This window comes from Pristiophorus japonicus, chromosome 1, assembly GCF_044704955.1.
Source record: "Pristiophorus japonicus isolate sPriJap1 chromosome 1, sPriJap1.hap1, whole genome shotgun sequence".
NCBI lineage: Eukaryota > Metazoa > Chordata > Chondrichthyes > Pristiophoridae > Pristiophorus > Pristiophorus japonicus.
The window spans coordinates 11,366,802-11,384,865 of record NC_091977.1 but is presented as its reverse complement, the minus strand read 5'-3'; the positions used below and the strand labels follow the sequence as shown (position 1 = coordinate 11,384,865).

The 18,064-nt window shown below is 47.1% G+C and overlaps 1 protein-coding gene across 6 annotated transcripts in view; it reads left to right on the top strand.

The window, feature by feature from the left end:
- Window positions 1-18,064, top strand: part of znf131 (zinc finger protein 131) — a 104,975-nt gene that overhangs the window by 66,821 nt on the left and 20,090 nt on the right. For 5 of the 6 annotated variants that reach the window (XM_070877600.1, XM_070877576.1, XM_070877569.1 and 2 more), the window contains exon 3: window positions 14,042-14,143. The exons of the other annotated variant lie outside the window; for it this stretch is intronic. In XM_070877600.1, coding sequence (XP_070733701.1) covers window positions 14,042-14,143 — 102 coding nt within the window. The remainder of the gene's footprint in view (window positions 1-14,041; window positions 14,144-18,064) is intronic. 6 annotated transcript variants of the gene reach the window in all.

Below are 18,064 nucleotides of genomic sequence, written 5' to 3'. Positions count from 1 at the left end.
GGATGGGGCGGGCTCAAGTTCGGCCTTTTCGGCCCCGCCCGCCTCAGTCCCCGGGACGCTCGACCCGGCGGCTACGCATTCTTCCGCTGGCCCCACGCCCCCCACGACAGGCAGATCTTTCACGCCATCCGCGGGAGGCAGCGGCTGGGCAGCCTCGACTGCCTCACCCTCCCCGGGGACAGATTCCTCGCGCCTACAGCGCAATTTGGGGGCGCCGGTGGGGGACGCGGTACACGCGGCGGGCACCGACTCCTCCGCGGAGGGATGTTGTTCCCCCTCAACCTCATTGGAGCGGCGCCTCCTTTTTTTCCTGGGGGTGCGCGGAGGCAGGGAGACCCCCATGTCTGCCAAGGTATCCCGCTCCACCCCCCCCCTTTTCCTTTTCTTGCCCGCGCCCGGGCCCCTCTGTGGTGTTGTTCAAGGGTTCGGGCACGGGCTCAGGGCACCCCGCGCTCGCCGATGACTGGGTTGGGCCGAGCGCGGTAAACAAGTTGTTTGGCGCACCGAGGGGACCCGCCTCTAGATGTTTCGCCTTGTTCTGCGCCTTCTTTCCGGTCGGACGCTCTCCCTCCCCCTCGCCGGAGGCCGTGAAAACAAAAGCCTCCGACGATGCCCGCGCACCTACGGCTCCCGGCACGCGGACGCAACTAGGGGGAGGGGTGGCGGCGGCGCCAGCCTTGGCCGCCTTCTGTGGTTTGGCGGCCTTGGAGGCGGGGCAGTTCTTACAAACATGCCCCACCTCCCTACAGGCATGGCACCGCACGCCGTCCGACGTCCAGAAGACGCGGTAGGCAGTCCCCTCGTACACCACATTAAAATGCCCTTCCGTCGTCTCCTCCCGCGCCAGCCGGACAAAAAGCTGGCGGCGGAAGGAGAACACGTGGCGCAGGCTGTTCTCTCTGAGGCCGAGCGGTATGGGGTTAATCCCCGACTTTACCTCCCCCAGTTGGTGTAGGTGAGGGAGGAGGAGCTCAGCGGGAACAAAGGGCGGGACGTTCAATATGATGACCCTCTGCGCGGTGGCCTCGAGGGGGTCCACCGGCAGGAACGTCCCGCCCACCGTGAGCCCCCTTTCAAGGGCCAGGGACACCGCCCGCTCCGACCCCAGGAAAAACACAGCCTTCCCAGACATCTTAGAGGCTGCGACAGTGGCCGAGGGGCCGACTACCCCAGCCATCGCCCGCACGCACTCCTCGATGCTCATTGTGGGGTGAGTGTAGCTCTTGACCCCGTGTTTCTTGGTAATCAATCTGAATGGTGGCAGGACAGCAGGTGGCGCAGGAGGTGCCGTGGATGTGGATGCCGCCTGCGCATACGTCCTCGCTGGCCCTGCCACCGGCGTGGATGGGGTCGCCATCACGGGGTCCCTTTAAGGGCTACACCCACCCCAAAGTCACAGGCCTTAATGGTCTTTAAATGGCCTCGTTCAAAAGACTGAGCAGAGGAGCTCTTAACGAGGCACACCTCTCCCCTAGTTGACAATTGGGGAGGGGCCTTGCTCCCTCTGCTCAGTTGTCTTAATTGTTTTATATTTTTTTTTCTAATCAATTTGGGAGGAAGGGCTCTCAGAGAGAGAGGGGAGATACAGAGAGTAACAGAGAAAGAGAGAGGGGGGTGGGAAGGGGGGGAAACTGCGAGGGCAGGTCTCCCCTCGCAGCTGTGGGTGGGTGCAATCCCCAGATGGCAAAACAAAAATAGTCTTTGGGGTGGTCTTCGGGTGAGGGGAGAAGATGTCTTCACCTGGTGCAGCTGGAGCCACACAGGCACACACTCCCAACGATGTTAATTAGGGTGGATTAATTTGTTTCTTCAGCCTGGTAGCTCCAGCTATCCCAGGCTAGGCAATGGGGGAGAGCTGCTTCACTTTGTTTACACACTTCCACACACACACACCCCCCGCGATATTCCGGCCCCCGACTGGTCTTCTTTCCTCCCCCCACCGATACAACAAAGTCTTTTAGGGACTGCACCAATACACCCACCTGTAGAAGGGTAGAGTCTCCCTCCTTCCACACTGGATGTTGTTGTTGGTCTTTCCCCCCCTCTCCAACTCTTTGTAGAAATGGTGAAGTTGTTCAAGTTTTCTGCTTTTTCCTCCTCTCCCTCTGGGTGAAAGTTGGTGGTGAAGCCCCTTCCTTCCTCCCTTCTCTTCCCGGGCTGATTCACAGGCCCAGCCAGGAGCTACAACAGGAGCTGCTCTCCTCACTGCTCACTCAGCCAACTGAGCAGGACACGCCTCCAAAGCTCCACCATTGGCCCTTGTGCATGAAACTCTTTTTGGAAAGAGTTTCATGCACAAGGGCCAATGGTGGAGCTTTGGAGGCGTGTCCTGCCAAAAAGTTCGTTTGCAGGTGCAGCAGATAATCAGGAAGGCGAATGGAATGTTGGCCTTCATTGCGAGAGGGATGGAATACAAAAGCAGGGAAGTCCTTCTGCAACTGCAAAGGGTATTGGTGAGGCTGCACCTGGAGTACTGAGTGCAGTTTTGGTCACCTTACTTAAGGAAGGATATACTAGCTTTGGAGGGGGTACAGAGACGATTCACTCGGCTGATTCCGGAGATGAGGGGGTTACCTTATGAAGATAGATTGAGTAGACTGGGTCTTTACTCGTTGGAGTTCAGAAGGATGAGGGGTGATCTTATGGAAACATTTAAAATAATGAAAGGGATAGACAAGATAGAGGCAGAGAGGCTGTTTCCACCGGTCGGGGAGACTAGAACTCGGGGGCACAGCCTCAAAATACGGGGGAGCCAATTTAAAACTGAGTTGAGAAGGAATTTCTTCTCCCAGAGGGTTGTGAATCTGTGGAATTCTCTGAACAAGGAAGCAGTTGAGGCGAGCTCATTGAATGTATTCAAGTCACAGATAGATAGATTTTTAACCAATAAGGGAATTGAAGGTTATGGGGAACGGGCGGGTAAGTGGAGCTGAGTCCACGGCCAGACCAGCCATGATCTTGTTGAATGGCGGAGCAGGCTCGAGGGGCTACTCCTGTTCCTAATTCTTATGTTCTTATGTTCTTATAACATCACCTGAAACTGAATATCCCCAACATCACCTGAAACTGGTCAAATATCCCCAACATCACAGGAAACTGGTCAATTATCCCCAACAGACACCCGAAACTGGTCAAATATCGTCAACATCACCCGAAACTGGTCAAATATCCCCAACATCACCTGAAACTTGTCAAATATCGTCAACATCACCCGAAACTGGTCAAATATCCCCAACATCACCTGAAACTTGTCAAATATCGTCAACATCACCCGAAACTGGTCAAATATCCCCAACAAACACCTGAAACTGGTCAAATATCCCCAACATCACCCGAAACTGGTCAAATATCCCCAACAGACACCTGAAACTGGACAAATATCGTCAACATCACCTGAAACTGGTGTAATATCCCCAACATCACCTTAAACTGATCAAATATCCCCAACATCACCTGAAACTGGTCAAATATCCTTAACATCACCTAAACTGGTCAAGTATCCCCAACATCAACTAAAATTTGTCAAATATCCCCAACATTACCTGAAACTGGTCAAATATCCCCAACATCACCTGAAACTGGTCAAATATCCCCAACATCACCCGAAACTGGTCAGATATCACCAACATCACCTAAGATTGGTCAAATATCCCCAACATCACCTGAAACTGGTGTAATATCCCCAACATTACCTCAGACTGGTCAAATATCGTCAACGTCATCTGAAACTTGTCAAATATCGTCAACGTCATCTGAAACTGGACAAATATAGGCAACATCACCTGAAACTGGACAAATATAGGCAACATCACCTAAAATTGGTCAAATATCCCCAACATCACCTAAACTGGTCAAATATCGTCAACGTCACCTGAAACTGGTCAAATATCCCCAACGTCACCTGAAACTGGTCAAATATCCCAACATCACCTGAAATTGGTCAAATATCCCCAACATCACCTGAAACTGGTCAAATATCCCCAGCATCACCTGAAATTGGTCAAATATCCCCAACATCACCTGAAACTGGTCAAATATCGTCAACATAACCCGAAACTGGTCAAATATCGTCAACATCACCCGAAACTGGTCAAATATCGTCAACGTCACCTGAAACTGGTCAAATATCCCCAACATCACCTGAAACTGGTCAAATATCCTCAACATCACCTGAAACTGGTCAAATATCCTCAACATCACCTGAAACTAGTCAAATATCGCCAACATCACCTGAAACTGGTCAAATATCCTCAACATCACCTGAAACTGGTCAAATATCCTCAACATCACCTGAAACTAGTCAAATATCGCCAACATCACCTGAAACTGGTCAAATATCGTCAACATACATAAGAACATAAGAATTAGGAACAAAAGTAGGCCATCTAGCCCCTCGAGCCTGCTCCGCCATTTAAAAAGATCATGGCTGATCTGGCCGTGGACTCAGCTCCACTTGCCCGCCCGCTCCCCATAACCCTTAATTCCCTTATTGGTTAAAAATCTATCGATCTGTGATTTGAATACATTCAATGAGCTAGCCTCAACTGCTTCCCTGGGCAGAGAATTCCACAGATTCACAACCCTCTGAGAGAAGAAATTCCTTCTCAACTCGGTTTTAAATTGGCTCCCCCGTATTTTGAGGCTGTGCCCCCGAGTTCTAGTCTCCCCGACTACTGGAAACAACCTCTCTGCCTCTATCTTGTCTATCCCTTTCATTATTTTAAATGTTTCCATAAGATCACCCCTCATCCTTCTGAACTCCAACGAGTAAAGACCCAGTCTACTCAATCTATCATCATAAGGTAAGCCCCTCATCTCCGGAATCAGCCTAGTGAATCGTCTCTGTACCCCCTCCAAGGCTAGTATATCCTTCCTTAAGTAAGGTGACCAAAACTGCATGCAGTACTCCAGGTGCGGCCTCACCAATACCCTGCACAGTTGCAGCAGGACCTCCCTGCTTTTGTACTCCATCCCTCTTGCAAAATTCCATTCGCCTTCCTTATTACCTGCTGTACCTGCAAACTAACTTTTTGGGTTTCATGCACAAGGACTCCCAGGTCCCTCTGCACCGCAGCATGAAAGTGGTCAAATATCCCCAACATCACCTGAAATTGGTCAAATATCCCCAACCTCACCTGAAACTGGTCAAATATCCCCAACATAACCTGAAACTGGTCAGATATCCCCAATATCACCCGAAACTTGTCAAATATCCCCAATATCACCTGAAAGTTGTCAAATATCCCCAATATCACCTGAAAGTGGTCACATATTCCCAACATCACCTGAAACTGGTCAAATATCCCCAACGTGACCTGAAACTGGTCGAATATCGTCAACATCACCCCACACTGGTCATTTATCGTCAACATCACCCGAAACTGGTCAGCTATCCCCAACATCACCTGAAACTGGTCAAAAATCGTCAACATCACCTAAAAGTGGGACCAGTACAAACAGGACGGTCTGAACCTGGGCAGGACCGGAACCAATGTCCGAGGGGGAGTGTTTGCTAGTGCTGTTGGGGAGGAGTTAAACTAATGTGACATGGGGATGGGTACCTATGCAGGGAGACAGAGGGAAATAAAATGGAGTCAGAAGCAAAAGATGGAAAGGAGAATAGTAAAAGTGGAGGGCAGAGAAACCTAAGGGAAAAAACAAAAAGGGCCACATTACAGCAAAATTATAAAGGGGCAAAGTATGTTAGAAAGACAAGCCTGAAGGCTCTGTGCCTCAATGCGAGGAGTATTCGGAATAAGGTGGACGAATTAACTGCGCAGATAGCAGTTAACGGGTATGATGTAATTGGCATCACGGAGACATGGCTCCAGGGTGACCAAGGCTGGGAACTCAACATCCAAGGGTATTCAGCATTTAGGAAGGATAGACAGAAAGGAAAAGGAGGCGGGGTGTCGTTGCCAGTTAAAGAGGAAATTAACGCAACAGTAAGGAGGGACATTAGCCTGGATGATGTAGAATCGGTTAGGGTGGAGCTGCGGAATTCCAAAGGGCAGAAAACGCGAGTGGTAGTTGTGTACAGACCACCAGACAGCAGTAGTGAGGTTGGGGACAGCACCAAACAAGAAATAAGGGATGTGTGCAATAAAGGTACATTGGCGACTAATCTACATATTGATTGGGCTAACCAAACTGGTAGCAATGTGGTGGAAGAGGATTTCCTGGAATGCATTAGGGATGGTTTTCTAGACCAATATGTCGAGGAGCCAACTAGAGAGCTGGCCATCCTAGACTGGGTGATGTGAAATGAGAAGGGACTAATTAGCAATCTTGTTGTGTGAGGCTCCTTGGGGAAGAGTGACCATAATATGGTAGAATTCTTTATTAAGATGGAGAGTGACACAGTTAATTCGGAAACTCGGGTCCAGAACTTAAGGAAAGGTAACTTCGACAGTATGAGGCGTGAATTGGCTAGAATAGACTGGCAAAGGATACTTAAAGCGTTGTCGGTGGATAAGCAATGGCAAACATTTAAAGATAACATGGATGAACTTCAGCAATTGTACTTCCCTGTCTGGAGTAAAAATAAAACAGGGAAGGTGGCTCAACCATGTCTAACAAGGGAAATTAAGGATAGTGTTAAAGCCAAGGAAGAGGCATATAAATTGGATTAAAAAAAGCAACAAACCTGAGGATTGGGAGAAATTTAGAATTCAACAGAGGAGGACTAAGGGTTTAATTAAGAGGGGGTTTAATTAAGAGGGGGAAAATAGTGTACGAAAGGAAGTTTGCAGGGAACATATAAACTGACTCCACAGCTTCTATAAATATGTGAAGAGAAAAAGATTAGTGAAGACAAACATAGGTCCATTGCAGTCGGGTTCAGGTGAATTTATAATGGGGAACAAAGAAATGGCAGACCAGTTGAACAAATACTTCGGTTCTGTCTTCAGGATGGAAGACATAAATAACCTTCCGAATGTACGAGAGAACAATGGGTCTAGTGAGAAGGAGGAACTGAAGGATATCCTCATCAGGCGGGAAATTGTGTTTGGGAAATTGATGGGATCTATTACTACTCGGGGGATCAAGGGGTATGGCGAGAAAGCAGGAAGGGGGTACTGAAGTTTCATGTTCAGCCATGAACTCATTGAATGGCGGTGCAGGCTAGAAGGGCTGAATGGCCTACTCCTGCACCTATTTTCTATGTTTCTATCAAGGCCGATAAATCCCCGGGGCCTGATTGTCTGCATCCCAGAGTACTTAAGGAAGTGGCTATAGAAATATTAGATGCATTGGTGATCATTTTTCAACAGTCTATTGAATCTGGATAAGTTCCTATGGACTGGAGGGTAGCTAATGTAACACCACTTTTTAAAAAAGGAGGGAGAGAGAAAACGGGTAATGATAGACCGGTTAGCCTGACATCAGTAATGGGGAAAATGTTGGAATCAATCATTAAGGATGAAATAGCAGCACATTTGGAAAGCAGTGACAGGTTTGGACCAAGTCAGCATGGATTTATGAAAGGGAAATCATGCTTGCTGAATCTTCTGGAATTTTTTGAGGATCTAACTAGCAGAGTGGAGAAGGGAGAACCAGTGGATATGGTGTATTTGGACTTTCAAAAGGCTTTTGACAAGGTCCCACACAAGAGATTGGTGTGCAAAATCAAAGCGCATGGTATTGGGGGTAATGTACTGACGTGGATAGAGAACTGGTTGGCAAACAGGAAGCAGAGAGTCGGGATAAACGGGTCCTTTTCAGAATGGCAGGCAGTGACTAGTGGAGTGCCGCAGGGCTCAGTGCTGGGACCTCAGCTCTTTACAACATACATTAATGATTTAGATGAAGGAATTGAGTGTAACATCTCCAAGTTTGCGGATGATACTAAACTAGATGGTGGTGTGAGCTTTGAGGAGGATGCTAAGAGGCTGCAGGGTGACGTGGACAGGTTAGGTGAGTGGGCAAATGCATGGCAGATGCAGTATAATGTGGATAAATGTGAGGTTATCTATTTTGGGGGCAAAAACACAAAGGCAGAATATTATCTGGATGGCGGCAGATTAGCAAAAGGGGAAGTGCAACGAGACCTGGTTGTCATGGTTCATCAGTCAGTGAAAGTTGGCATGCAGGTACAGCAGGTGGTGAAGAAGGCAAATGGTATATTGGCCTTCATAGCTAGGGGATTTGAGTATAGGAGTAGGGAGATCTTACTGCAGTTGTACAGGGCCTTAGTGAGGCCTCACCTGGAATATTGTGTTCAGTTTTGCTCTCCTAATCTGAGGAAGGACGTTCTTGCTATTGAGGGAGTGCAGCGAAGGTTCACCAGACTGATTCCAGGGATGACTGGGCTGTCATATGAGGAGAGACTGGATCAACTGGGCCTTTATTCACTGGACTTTAAACGGATGAGAGGAGATCTCATAGAAACGTATAAGATTCTGACGGGACTGGACAGGTTAGATGCGGGAAGAATGTTCCTGATGTTGGGGAAGTCCAGAACCAGAGGACGTAGTCTTAGGATGAGGAGTAGGCCATTTAGGACTGAGATGAGGAGAAACTTCTTCATTCAGAGAGTTGTTAACCTATGGAATTCCCTGCCGCAGAGAGTTGTTGATGCCAGTTCATTGGATATATTCAAGAGCGAGTTAGATATGGCCCTTGCGGCTAAGGGGATCAAGGGGTATGGAGAGAAAGCAGGAAAGGGGTACAGAGGGAATGATCAGCCATGATCTTATTGAATGGCAGTGCAGGCTCCAAGGGCCGAATGGCCTACTCCTGCACCTATTTTCTATGTTTCTATGTAAATATCCCCAACGTCACCTGAAATTGGTCAAATATCCCCAACATCACCTGAAACTGGTCAAATATCCTCAAGATCATCTGAAACTGGTCAAATATCCTGGACTTCACCTGAAACTGGTCAAATATCCCCAACATCACCTGAAGCTGGTCAAATATCCTCAAGATCACCTGAAGCTGGTCAAATATCCTCAAGATCACCTGAAACTGGTCAAATATCCTGAACTTCACCTGAAACTGGTCAAATATCCCCAACATCACTTGAAACTGGTCAAATATCCCCAACATCACCTAAAACTGGTCAAATATCCTCAACATCACCTGAAAGTGGTCAAATATCCTCAACATCACCTGAAACTGGTCAAATATCGTCAGCATCAGCTGAAACTGGTCAAATATCCTCAACATCACACGAAACTGGTCAAATATCGTAAACATCACCTGAAATTGGTCAAATATCGTCAACGTTACCTGAAACTGGTCAAATATCCTCAACATCACCTGAACTGGTCAAATATTCCCAACATCACCTGAAACTGGTCAAATATCCCCATCACTTGAAACTGGTCAAATATCCCCATCACTTGAAACTGGTCAAATATCCCCAACGTCACCTGAAACTGGTCAAATATCCTCAACATCACCTGAAACTAGTCAAATATCCCCAACATTACCCGAAACTGGTCAAATGTCGTCAACATCACCTGAAATTGGTCAAATATCGTCAACGTCACCTGAAACTGGTCAAATATCCTCAACATCACCTGAAACTGGTCAAATATCCTCAACATCACCTGAAACTGGTCAAATATCCTCAACATCACCTGAAACTAGTCAAATATCGGCAACATCACCTGAAACTGGTCAAATATCGTCAACATACACAAGAACATAAGAATTAGGAACAAAAGTAGGCCATCTAGCCCCTTGAGCCTGCTCCGCCATTTAAAAAGATCATGGCTAATCTGGCCGTGGACTCAGCTCCACTTACCCGCCCGCTCCCCATAACCTTTAATTCCCTTATTGGTTAAAAATCTATCGATCTGTGATTTGAATACATTCAATGAGCTAGCCTCAACTGCTTCCCTGGGCAGAGAATTCCACAGATTCACAACCCTCTGAGAAAAGAAATTCCTTCTCAACTCGGTTTTAAATTGGCTCCCCCGTATTTTGAGGCTGTGCCCCCGAGTTCTAGTCTCCCCGACTACTGGAAACAACCTCTCTGCCTCTATCTTGTCTATCCCTTTCATTATTTTAAATGTTTCCATAAGATCACCCCTCATCCTTCTGAACTCCAACGAGTAAAGACCCAGTCTACTCAATCTATCATCATAAGGTAAGCCCCTCATCTCCGGAATCAGCCTAGTGAATCGTCTCTGCACCCCCTCCAAGGCTAGTATATCCTTCCTTAAGTAAGGTGACCAAAACTGCACGCAGTACTCCAGGTGCGGCCTCACCAATACCCTGTACAGTTGCAGTAGGACCTCCCTGCTTTTGTACTCCATCCCTCTTGCAAAATTCCATTCGCCTTACTTATTACCTGCTGTACCTGCAAACTAACTTTTTGGGTTTCATGCACAAGGACTCCCAGGTCCCTCTGCACCGCAGCATGAAACTGGTCAAATATCGTCAACATCACCTGAAACTGGTCAAATATCCCCAACATCACCTGAAACTGGTCAAATATCCCCAACATCACCTGAAACTGGTCAAATATCGTCAACATCACCTGAAACTGGTCAAATATCCCCAACATCACCTGAAACTGGTCAAATATCCCCAACATCACCTGAAACTGGTCAAATATCCCCAACATCACCTGAAACTGGTCAAATATCCCCAACATCACCTGAAACTGGTCAAATATCCCCAATATCACCTGAAACTGGTCAAATATCGTCAACATCACCTGAAACTGGTCAAATATCGTCAACATCACCTGAAACTGGTCAAATATCGTCAACATCACCTGAAACTGGTCAAATATTCCCAACATCATCTGAAACTGGTCAAATATCCCCAACATCACCTGAAACTGGTCAATTATCCCCAACATCACCTGAAACTGGTCAAATATCCCCAACATCACCTGAAATTGGTCAAATATCGTCAACATCACCTGAAACTGGTCAAATATCCCCAACATCACCTGAAACTGGTCAAATATCCCCAACATCACCTGAAACTGGTCAAATATCCCCAACATCACCTGAAACTGGTCAAATATCCCCAACATCACCTGAAACTGGTCAAATATCCCCAATATCACCTGAAACTGGTCAAATATCGTCAACATCACCTGAAACTGGTCAAATATCGTCAACATCACCTGAAACTGGTCAAATATCGTCAACATCACCTGAAACTGGTCAAATATTCCCAACATCATCTGAAACTGGTCAAATATCCCCAACATCACCTGAAACTGGTCAATTATCCCCAACATCACCTGAAACTGGTCAAATATCCCCAACATCACCTCAAACAAGAAATAAGGGATGTGTGCAATAAAGGTACAGCAGTAATCATGGGCGACTTTAATCTACATATGGATTGGGCGAACCTAACTGGTAGCAATGCGGTGGAGGAGGATTTCCTGGAGTGTATTAGGGATGGTTTTCTAGGCCAATATGTCGAGGAACCAACCAGGGAGCTGGCCATCCTAGACTGGGTGATGTGTAATGAGAAGGGACTAATTAGCAACTTGTTGTGCGAGGCCTCTTGGGGAAAAGTGACCATAATGTGGCAGAATTCTTTATTAAGATGGAGAGTGGCAAAGTTAATTCAGAACCTAGGGTCGTGAACTTAAGGAAAGGTAACTTCGATGGTATGAGGCGTGAATTGGCGAGAATAGATTGGCAAAGGATACTCAAAGGGTTGACGGAGGATAAGCTATGGCAAACATTTAAAGATCACATGGATGAACTTCAGCAATTGTTCATCCCTGTCTGAAGTAAAAATAAAACTGGGAAGGTAACTCAACCATGGCTAACAAAGGAAATTAAGGATAGTGTTAAAGCCAAGGATATAAATTGGCTAGAAAAAGCAACAAACCTGAGGACTGGGAGAAATGTAGAATCTAGTAGAGGAGGACAAAGGGTTTAATTAGGAGGGGGACAATAGAGTATGAGAGGAAGCTTGCAGGTAATATAAAAACTGACTGCAAAAGCTTCTATAAATATGTGAAGAGAAATAGATTAGTAAAGACAAATGTAGGTCCCTTGCAGTTGGATTCATGTGAATTTATAATGAGGAACAAAGAAATGGCAGACCAATTGAACCAATACTTCTGTTCTGTCTTCACGAAGGAAGATACAAATAACTTTCCGAAGGTACTAGGGGACAGTGGGTCTAGTGAGAAGGAGGAACTGAAGGATATCCTTATTAGGCGGGAAATTGTGTTAAGTAAATTGGGATTGAAGGCCATAAATCCCCGGGGTCTGATGGTCTGCATCCCAGAGTACTCAAGGAAGTGGCCCTAGAAATAGTGGATGCATTGGTGATCATTTTCCAACAGTCTATCGACTCTGGATCAGTTCCTATGGACTGGAGGGTAGCTAATGTAACACCACTTTTTAAAAAAGGAGGGAGAGAGAAAACGGATAATTATAGACCGGTTAGCCTGACATCAGTAGCGGGGAAAATGTTGGAATCAACCATTAAGAATGAAATAACAGCGCAGCTGGAAAGCAGTGACAGGATCGGTCCAAGTCAGCATGGATTTATGAAAGGGAAATTATGCTTGACGAATCTTCTGGAATTTTTTGAGAATGTAACTAGCTATGTGGACAAGGGAGAACCAGTGGATGTGGTGTATTTGGATTTTTAACAGGCTTTTGACAAGGTCCTGCACAAGAGATTGGTGTGCAATATCAAAGCACATGGTATTGGGGGTAATATACTGTCGTGGATAGGGAACTGGTTGGCAGACAGGAAGCAGAGAGTCGGGATAAATGAGTCCTTTTCAGAATGGCAAGCAGTGACTAGTGGAGTGCCGCAGGGCTCATTGCTGGGACCCCAGCTCTTTACAATGTACATTAACGATTTAGATGAAGGAATAGAGTGTAATATCCATTTTGGGGGCAAAACACGAAGGCAGAATATTATCTGAATGGCGGCAGACTAGGAAAACGGGAGGTGCAACGAGACCTGGGTGTCATGGTTCATCAGTCACCAAAAGTGAGATACAGCAGGTACAGCAGGCGGTAAAGAAGGCAAATGGTATGTTGGCCTTCACAGCTCGGGGATTTGAATATAGAAGCAGGGAGGTCTTAATGCAGCTATACAGGACCTTAGTGAGGCCTCACCTGGAATATTGTGTTCAGTTTTGGTCTCCTAGTCTGAGGAAGGACGTTCTTGCTATTGAGGGAGTGCAGCGAAAGTCCACCAGACTGATTCCAGGGATGGCTGGGCTGTTGTATGAGGAGAGACTGGATCAACTGGGCCTTTATTCACTGGAGTTTAGAAGGATGAGAGGGGATTTCATCGAAACATGTAAGATTCTGACGGGGCTGGACAAAATAGATGCGGGAAGAATGTTCCCGACGATGGGGAAGTCCAGAACCAGGGGACATAGTCTTAGGATAAGGGGTAGGCTATTTAGGACTGAGATGAGGAGAAACTTCTTCACTCAGAGAATTGTTAACCTGTGGAATTCCCTGCCGCAGATTGTTATTGATGCCAGTTCACTGGATATATTCAAGAGGGAGTTACATATAGCCCTTACGGTTAAGGGGATCAAGGGGTATGGAGAGAAAGCAGGAAAGGGGTACTGAAGGAATGATCAGCCATGATCTTATTGAATGGTGGTGCAGGCTCGAAGGCTGAATGGCCTACTCCTGCACCTATTTTCTATGTTTCTATGTTTCTGTGAAACTGGTCAAATATCATCAACATCACCCGAAACTTGTCAAATATCCCCAACGTCACCTGAGACTGGTCAAATATCCCCAACATCACCCGAAACTTGTCAAATATCCCCAACTTCACCTGAAACTGGTCAAATATCGTCAACATCACCTGAAACTGGCCAAATATCCCCAACATTACCTGAAACTGGTCAAATATCGTCAACATCACGTGAAACTCGTCAAATATCCCCAACATCACTCGAAGCTGGTCAAATATCGTCAACATCTCCTGAAACTGGTCAAATATCCCCAACATCACCTGAAACTGGTCAAATATCCCCCTCAGCATCACCAGCAACGCCCACGTCCCGATTATAGTATTTTTCAATTAAATGATTGGATTTATCTTTGCCGCTTCTGTTCTGCAGGTCACCATTTCAAAGCCCACAAAGCTGTCCTTGCTGCCTGCAGCCAGTTCTTCTGCCGCTTTTTCCAGGATTTCAGGGAGGAGCCCTTGGTTGAGATCGAAGGTGAGTTTTCCCACCAACAGCAACTACTTCACAGAGACAATCTGAAATGATGAAGGCGATTTGGTCCTCGTGGCTCCTCCCTGCTTAGAGACCCCTAATTTCCCACCCCCCCCACCCGCATCCCAGCACAGCTTCCTCTTGATTGACGTTTTCCCTTACTGCCCGCCCAGGAGCCCATTCCGAGTATGGGTCACTCTTTCTGTGTGATGACGTCCAAAATTTGCCGTTTACACATTGGCACAATAAATGAAAGGAGTTGATAGCTTAGATGTAGAGAAAGTGTTTCCACTTGTGGGGAGACCAAAGCGCGGGGCAATAGATATAAGATATAAATGCAATAGGGAATTCAGGAGAAACTTCTTTAGCCAGAAATTGGTTAGAATGTGGAACTCGCTACCAGAGGGAGTGGTTGAGGTGAATAGCACAGATATATTTAAGGGGAAGCTGGATAAATGAGGGCGAAAGCAATAGAAGGTTAAGCTGATAGGATTAAAAGAAAAAAAAGACTTGCATTTATATAGCGCCTTTCACTTTTGGTGGAGTAGTCACTGTTGTAATGTGAGAAACGCGTCAGCCAACTTGTGCACAGCAAGCTCCCACAAACAGCAATGACCAGATAATCTGTTTTTGTTATGTTGATTGTTAGACGAAGTGGGGTGGTAGGAGGCTCGTCTGGAGCATAATCACCGGCATGGACCATAAGAACATAAGAACATAAGAATTAGGAACAGGAGTAGGCCATCTAGCCCCTCGAGCCTGCTCCGCCAGTCAACAAGATCATGGCTGATCTGGCCGTGGACTCAGCTCCACTTACCCGCCCGCTCCCCATAACCCTTATTTCCCTTATTGGTTAAAAATCTATCTATCTGTGACTTGAATACATTCAATGAGCTAGCCTCAACTGCTTCCTTGGGCAGAGAATTCCACAGATTCACAACCCTCTGGGAGAAGAAATTCCTTCTCAACTCGGTTTTAAATTGGCTCCCCCGTATTTTGAGGCTGTGCCCCCTAGTTCTAGTCTCCCCGACCAGTGGAAACAACCTCTCTGCCTCTATCTTGTCTATCCCTTTCATTATTTTAAATGTTTCTATAAGATCACCCCTCATCCTTCTGAACTCCAACGAGTAAAGACCCATTCTACTCAATCTATCATCATAAGGTAACCCCCTCATCTCCGGAATCAGCCTAGTGAATCGTCTCTGTACCCCTTCCAAAGCTAATATATCCTTCCTTAAGTAAGGTGACCAAAACTGCACGCAGTACTCCAGGTGCGGCCTCACCAATACCCTGTACAGTTGCAGCAGGACCTCCCTGTTTTTGTACTCTATCCCTCTCGCAATGAAGGCCAACATTCCATTCGCCTTCCTGATTACCTGCTGCACCTGCAAACTAACTTTTTGGGACAAAAAGAGTTTCATGCACAAGGACCCCCAGGTCCCTCTGCACCGCAGCATGTTGTAATTTCTCCCCATTCAAATAATATTCCCTTTTACTGTTTTTTTTCCCAAGGTGGATGACCTCACACTTTCCGACATTGTATTCCATCTGCCAAACCTTAGCCCATTCGCTTAACCTATCTAAATCTCTTTGCAGCCTCTCTGTGTCCTCTACACAACCCGCTTTCCCACTAATCTTTGTGTCATCTGCAAATTTTGTTACACTACCCTCTGTCCCCTCTTCCAGGTCATCTATGTATATTGTAAACAGTTGTGGTCCCAGCACCGATCCCTGTGGCACACCACTAACCACCGATTTCCAACCCGAAAAGGACCCATTTATCCCGACCAGCTGGGCCGAATGGCCTGTTTCTGTGCTGTACATTTCCTGTAATAACAAACATCATCAGGTGTTTCACCAGGGGGAGTAGGGGAATTACACACCCAGCAGATATTTAGGGACGTGAACACAGGTACGGTCGAAGAGGGAAGCGTAGAGGAGTTTGGGAACAAGTTCAGGTTTGTGTCAGGTGGGTAGTTGGGAGGCAGGCGAGGAGGGAGTGCCGGAGATCCAAGCCTGGAGATGGTGACGGCGCGGATGAAGGTTTCTGCAGGAGCGGAGGGCGGCGCTTTCATGCAACTTCCAGCCGCCAACTTTAGAGCAACAGTGGCGAAGATCCCGGGAGCATCTTATCCGCCAACGCCCTTGGGCTCCCAATCACCAATCCTGTCGTGACCATCTGCCACTCCAGCACCAGTGAATGATGGGGCCTGAATTTCTGCAGGTGAACGTTGGCAAGATAGGAGACAACAGTGATGGGTTCCCAGCAGAAGCAGTTGAGAACGGAGGCCTTGCTGATGGGTAGCATGTAGGGTTCGAAGCTGTGCTCGCAGTCAAACCAGGCACGCTGTTGTCAGCTGCAAGTAAATGAATAACTGTGGCAGCGGAGGGAGGGGCTAACAGGTGAAATATCTCGTGGGAACCGAGCAGGTTGGCTGCTGTCTTGCCAATGGAGCAATTTCTGGCTCCTCCATGCCTTGGTGCCGGGTAAGCAGTCGGTTGTTACAGGGACAGTCGTGTGGTTAAGGCTAGCGGCACAGACGCAGACTTCGGTCCTGTCATTATTCATATGGTGACCTACTGTAATTTTCCTGATTAAATTTCACTGACACAATGTCCGGTCCCTCCACCAACTTGCTTCCTATGTCCGTCTGCAGCTAATCTAATCGGCTGACCGCAGAGAGTTGGATGAAAGGACCGGATTTCAATTTGAGTTTGTCTAAAACCCACAAATACCCAGTGCACTCAGAACAGATCCAATAGCAATTGTACGCTTTGCAGCTTTATCCATTAATGCACAGCAAGGGACTGAGCTGTCCCTGTCCTGGGAGTGTTTGATGGGACAGTGTAGAGGGAGCTTTACTCTGTATCTAACCCAAGCTGTCCCTGTCCTGGGAGTGTTTGATGGGACAGTGTAGAGGGAGCTTTACTCTGTATCTAACCCGTGCTTTACCTGCCATGGGAGTGTTTGATGAGACAGTGTAGAGGAAGCTTTACTCTGTATTTAACCCCGTGCTGTACCTGCCCTGGGAGTGTTTGATGAGACAGTGTAGAGGGAGCTTTACTCTATATCTCATCATCATCATCACAGGCAGTCCCTCGAAGCGAGGATGACTTGCTTCCACGCCTAACAGGGATGAGTTCACAGGTGTTTCAATGAAGGACCTAATATTCCAGATCCCGAACTACATCTTGAAGGGTGGAAGATGCCTGTGCGTGGATTTTTTTAACACCAGCCACAACACGGGCTTGACAGAGCTAGGTCTTGGTCCAGTGGCAAGGGTTAACCAAGACGACTGGAGACCAGTTCTGCTGCACGGACCTTGTGCGCGCACATATCGCAGTGTGGGCTGGCTCCTGCTGACCCTGGGCCCTCGCCTATCCTGGGCCCCGATGAGATCCCTCTACGAACTCTTGCCGCTCCTTTGCCCCGACTGCACTGCTCCTGCTGTACCTGCCCGCACTGCAGTCAGCCGTCGCCCACCTGCAACAGCACGCGCTACTCCCTGCATTGCTATGCTGCCGCGCGCCGCTCCCTCTTTTGGCCCCAGCATATTAAAACTGTGCTGGTGAAAGGGTCTGTTCTCTGCCCAAGAGTTCAATGGTCGCCATACAATTTAAGAATCTTACTTCCTTACTTAAAAATCAACGGTTAAAATTGAACATTGGGCTATAATTTGCTGTGGCTGGGCATTTAACAGCGTCTGCTGTGAGTTAGACTGGTCTTTGCACATTTCGCTTTATACATTTTTTATGTGGCAAGTCGCTGAAAGTGGAAGCTGTGTTATCTCCTTAACAGTGCAAGGTCTGAGAAGAAAGTGCAAAGTAGAGTGGGCGAATTCAATGTCTGATCAGATACAGGGAGGGAAAGAAAAACAGCATTTATAGAGAGAGTTAAAAAAGAGACAGAAAGGAAATGTAAAA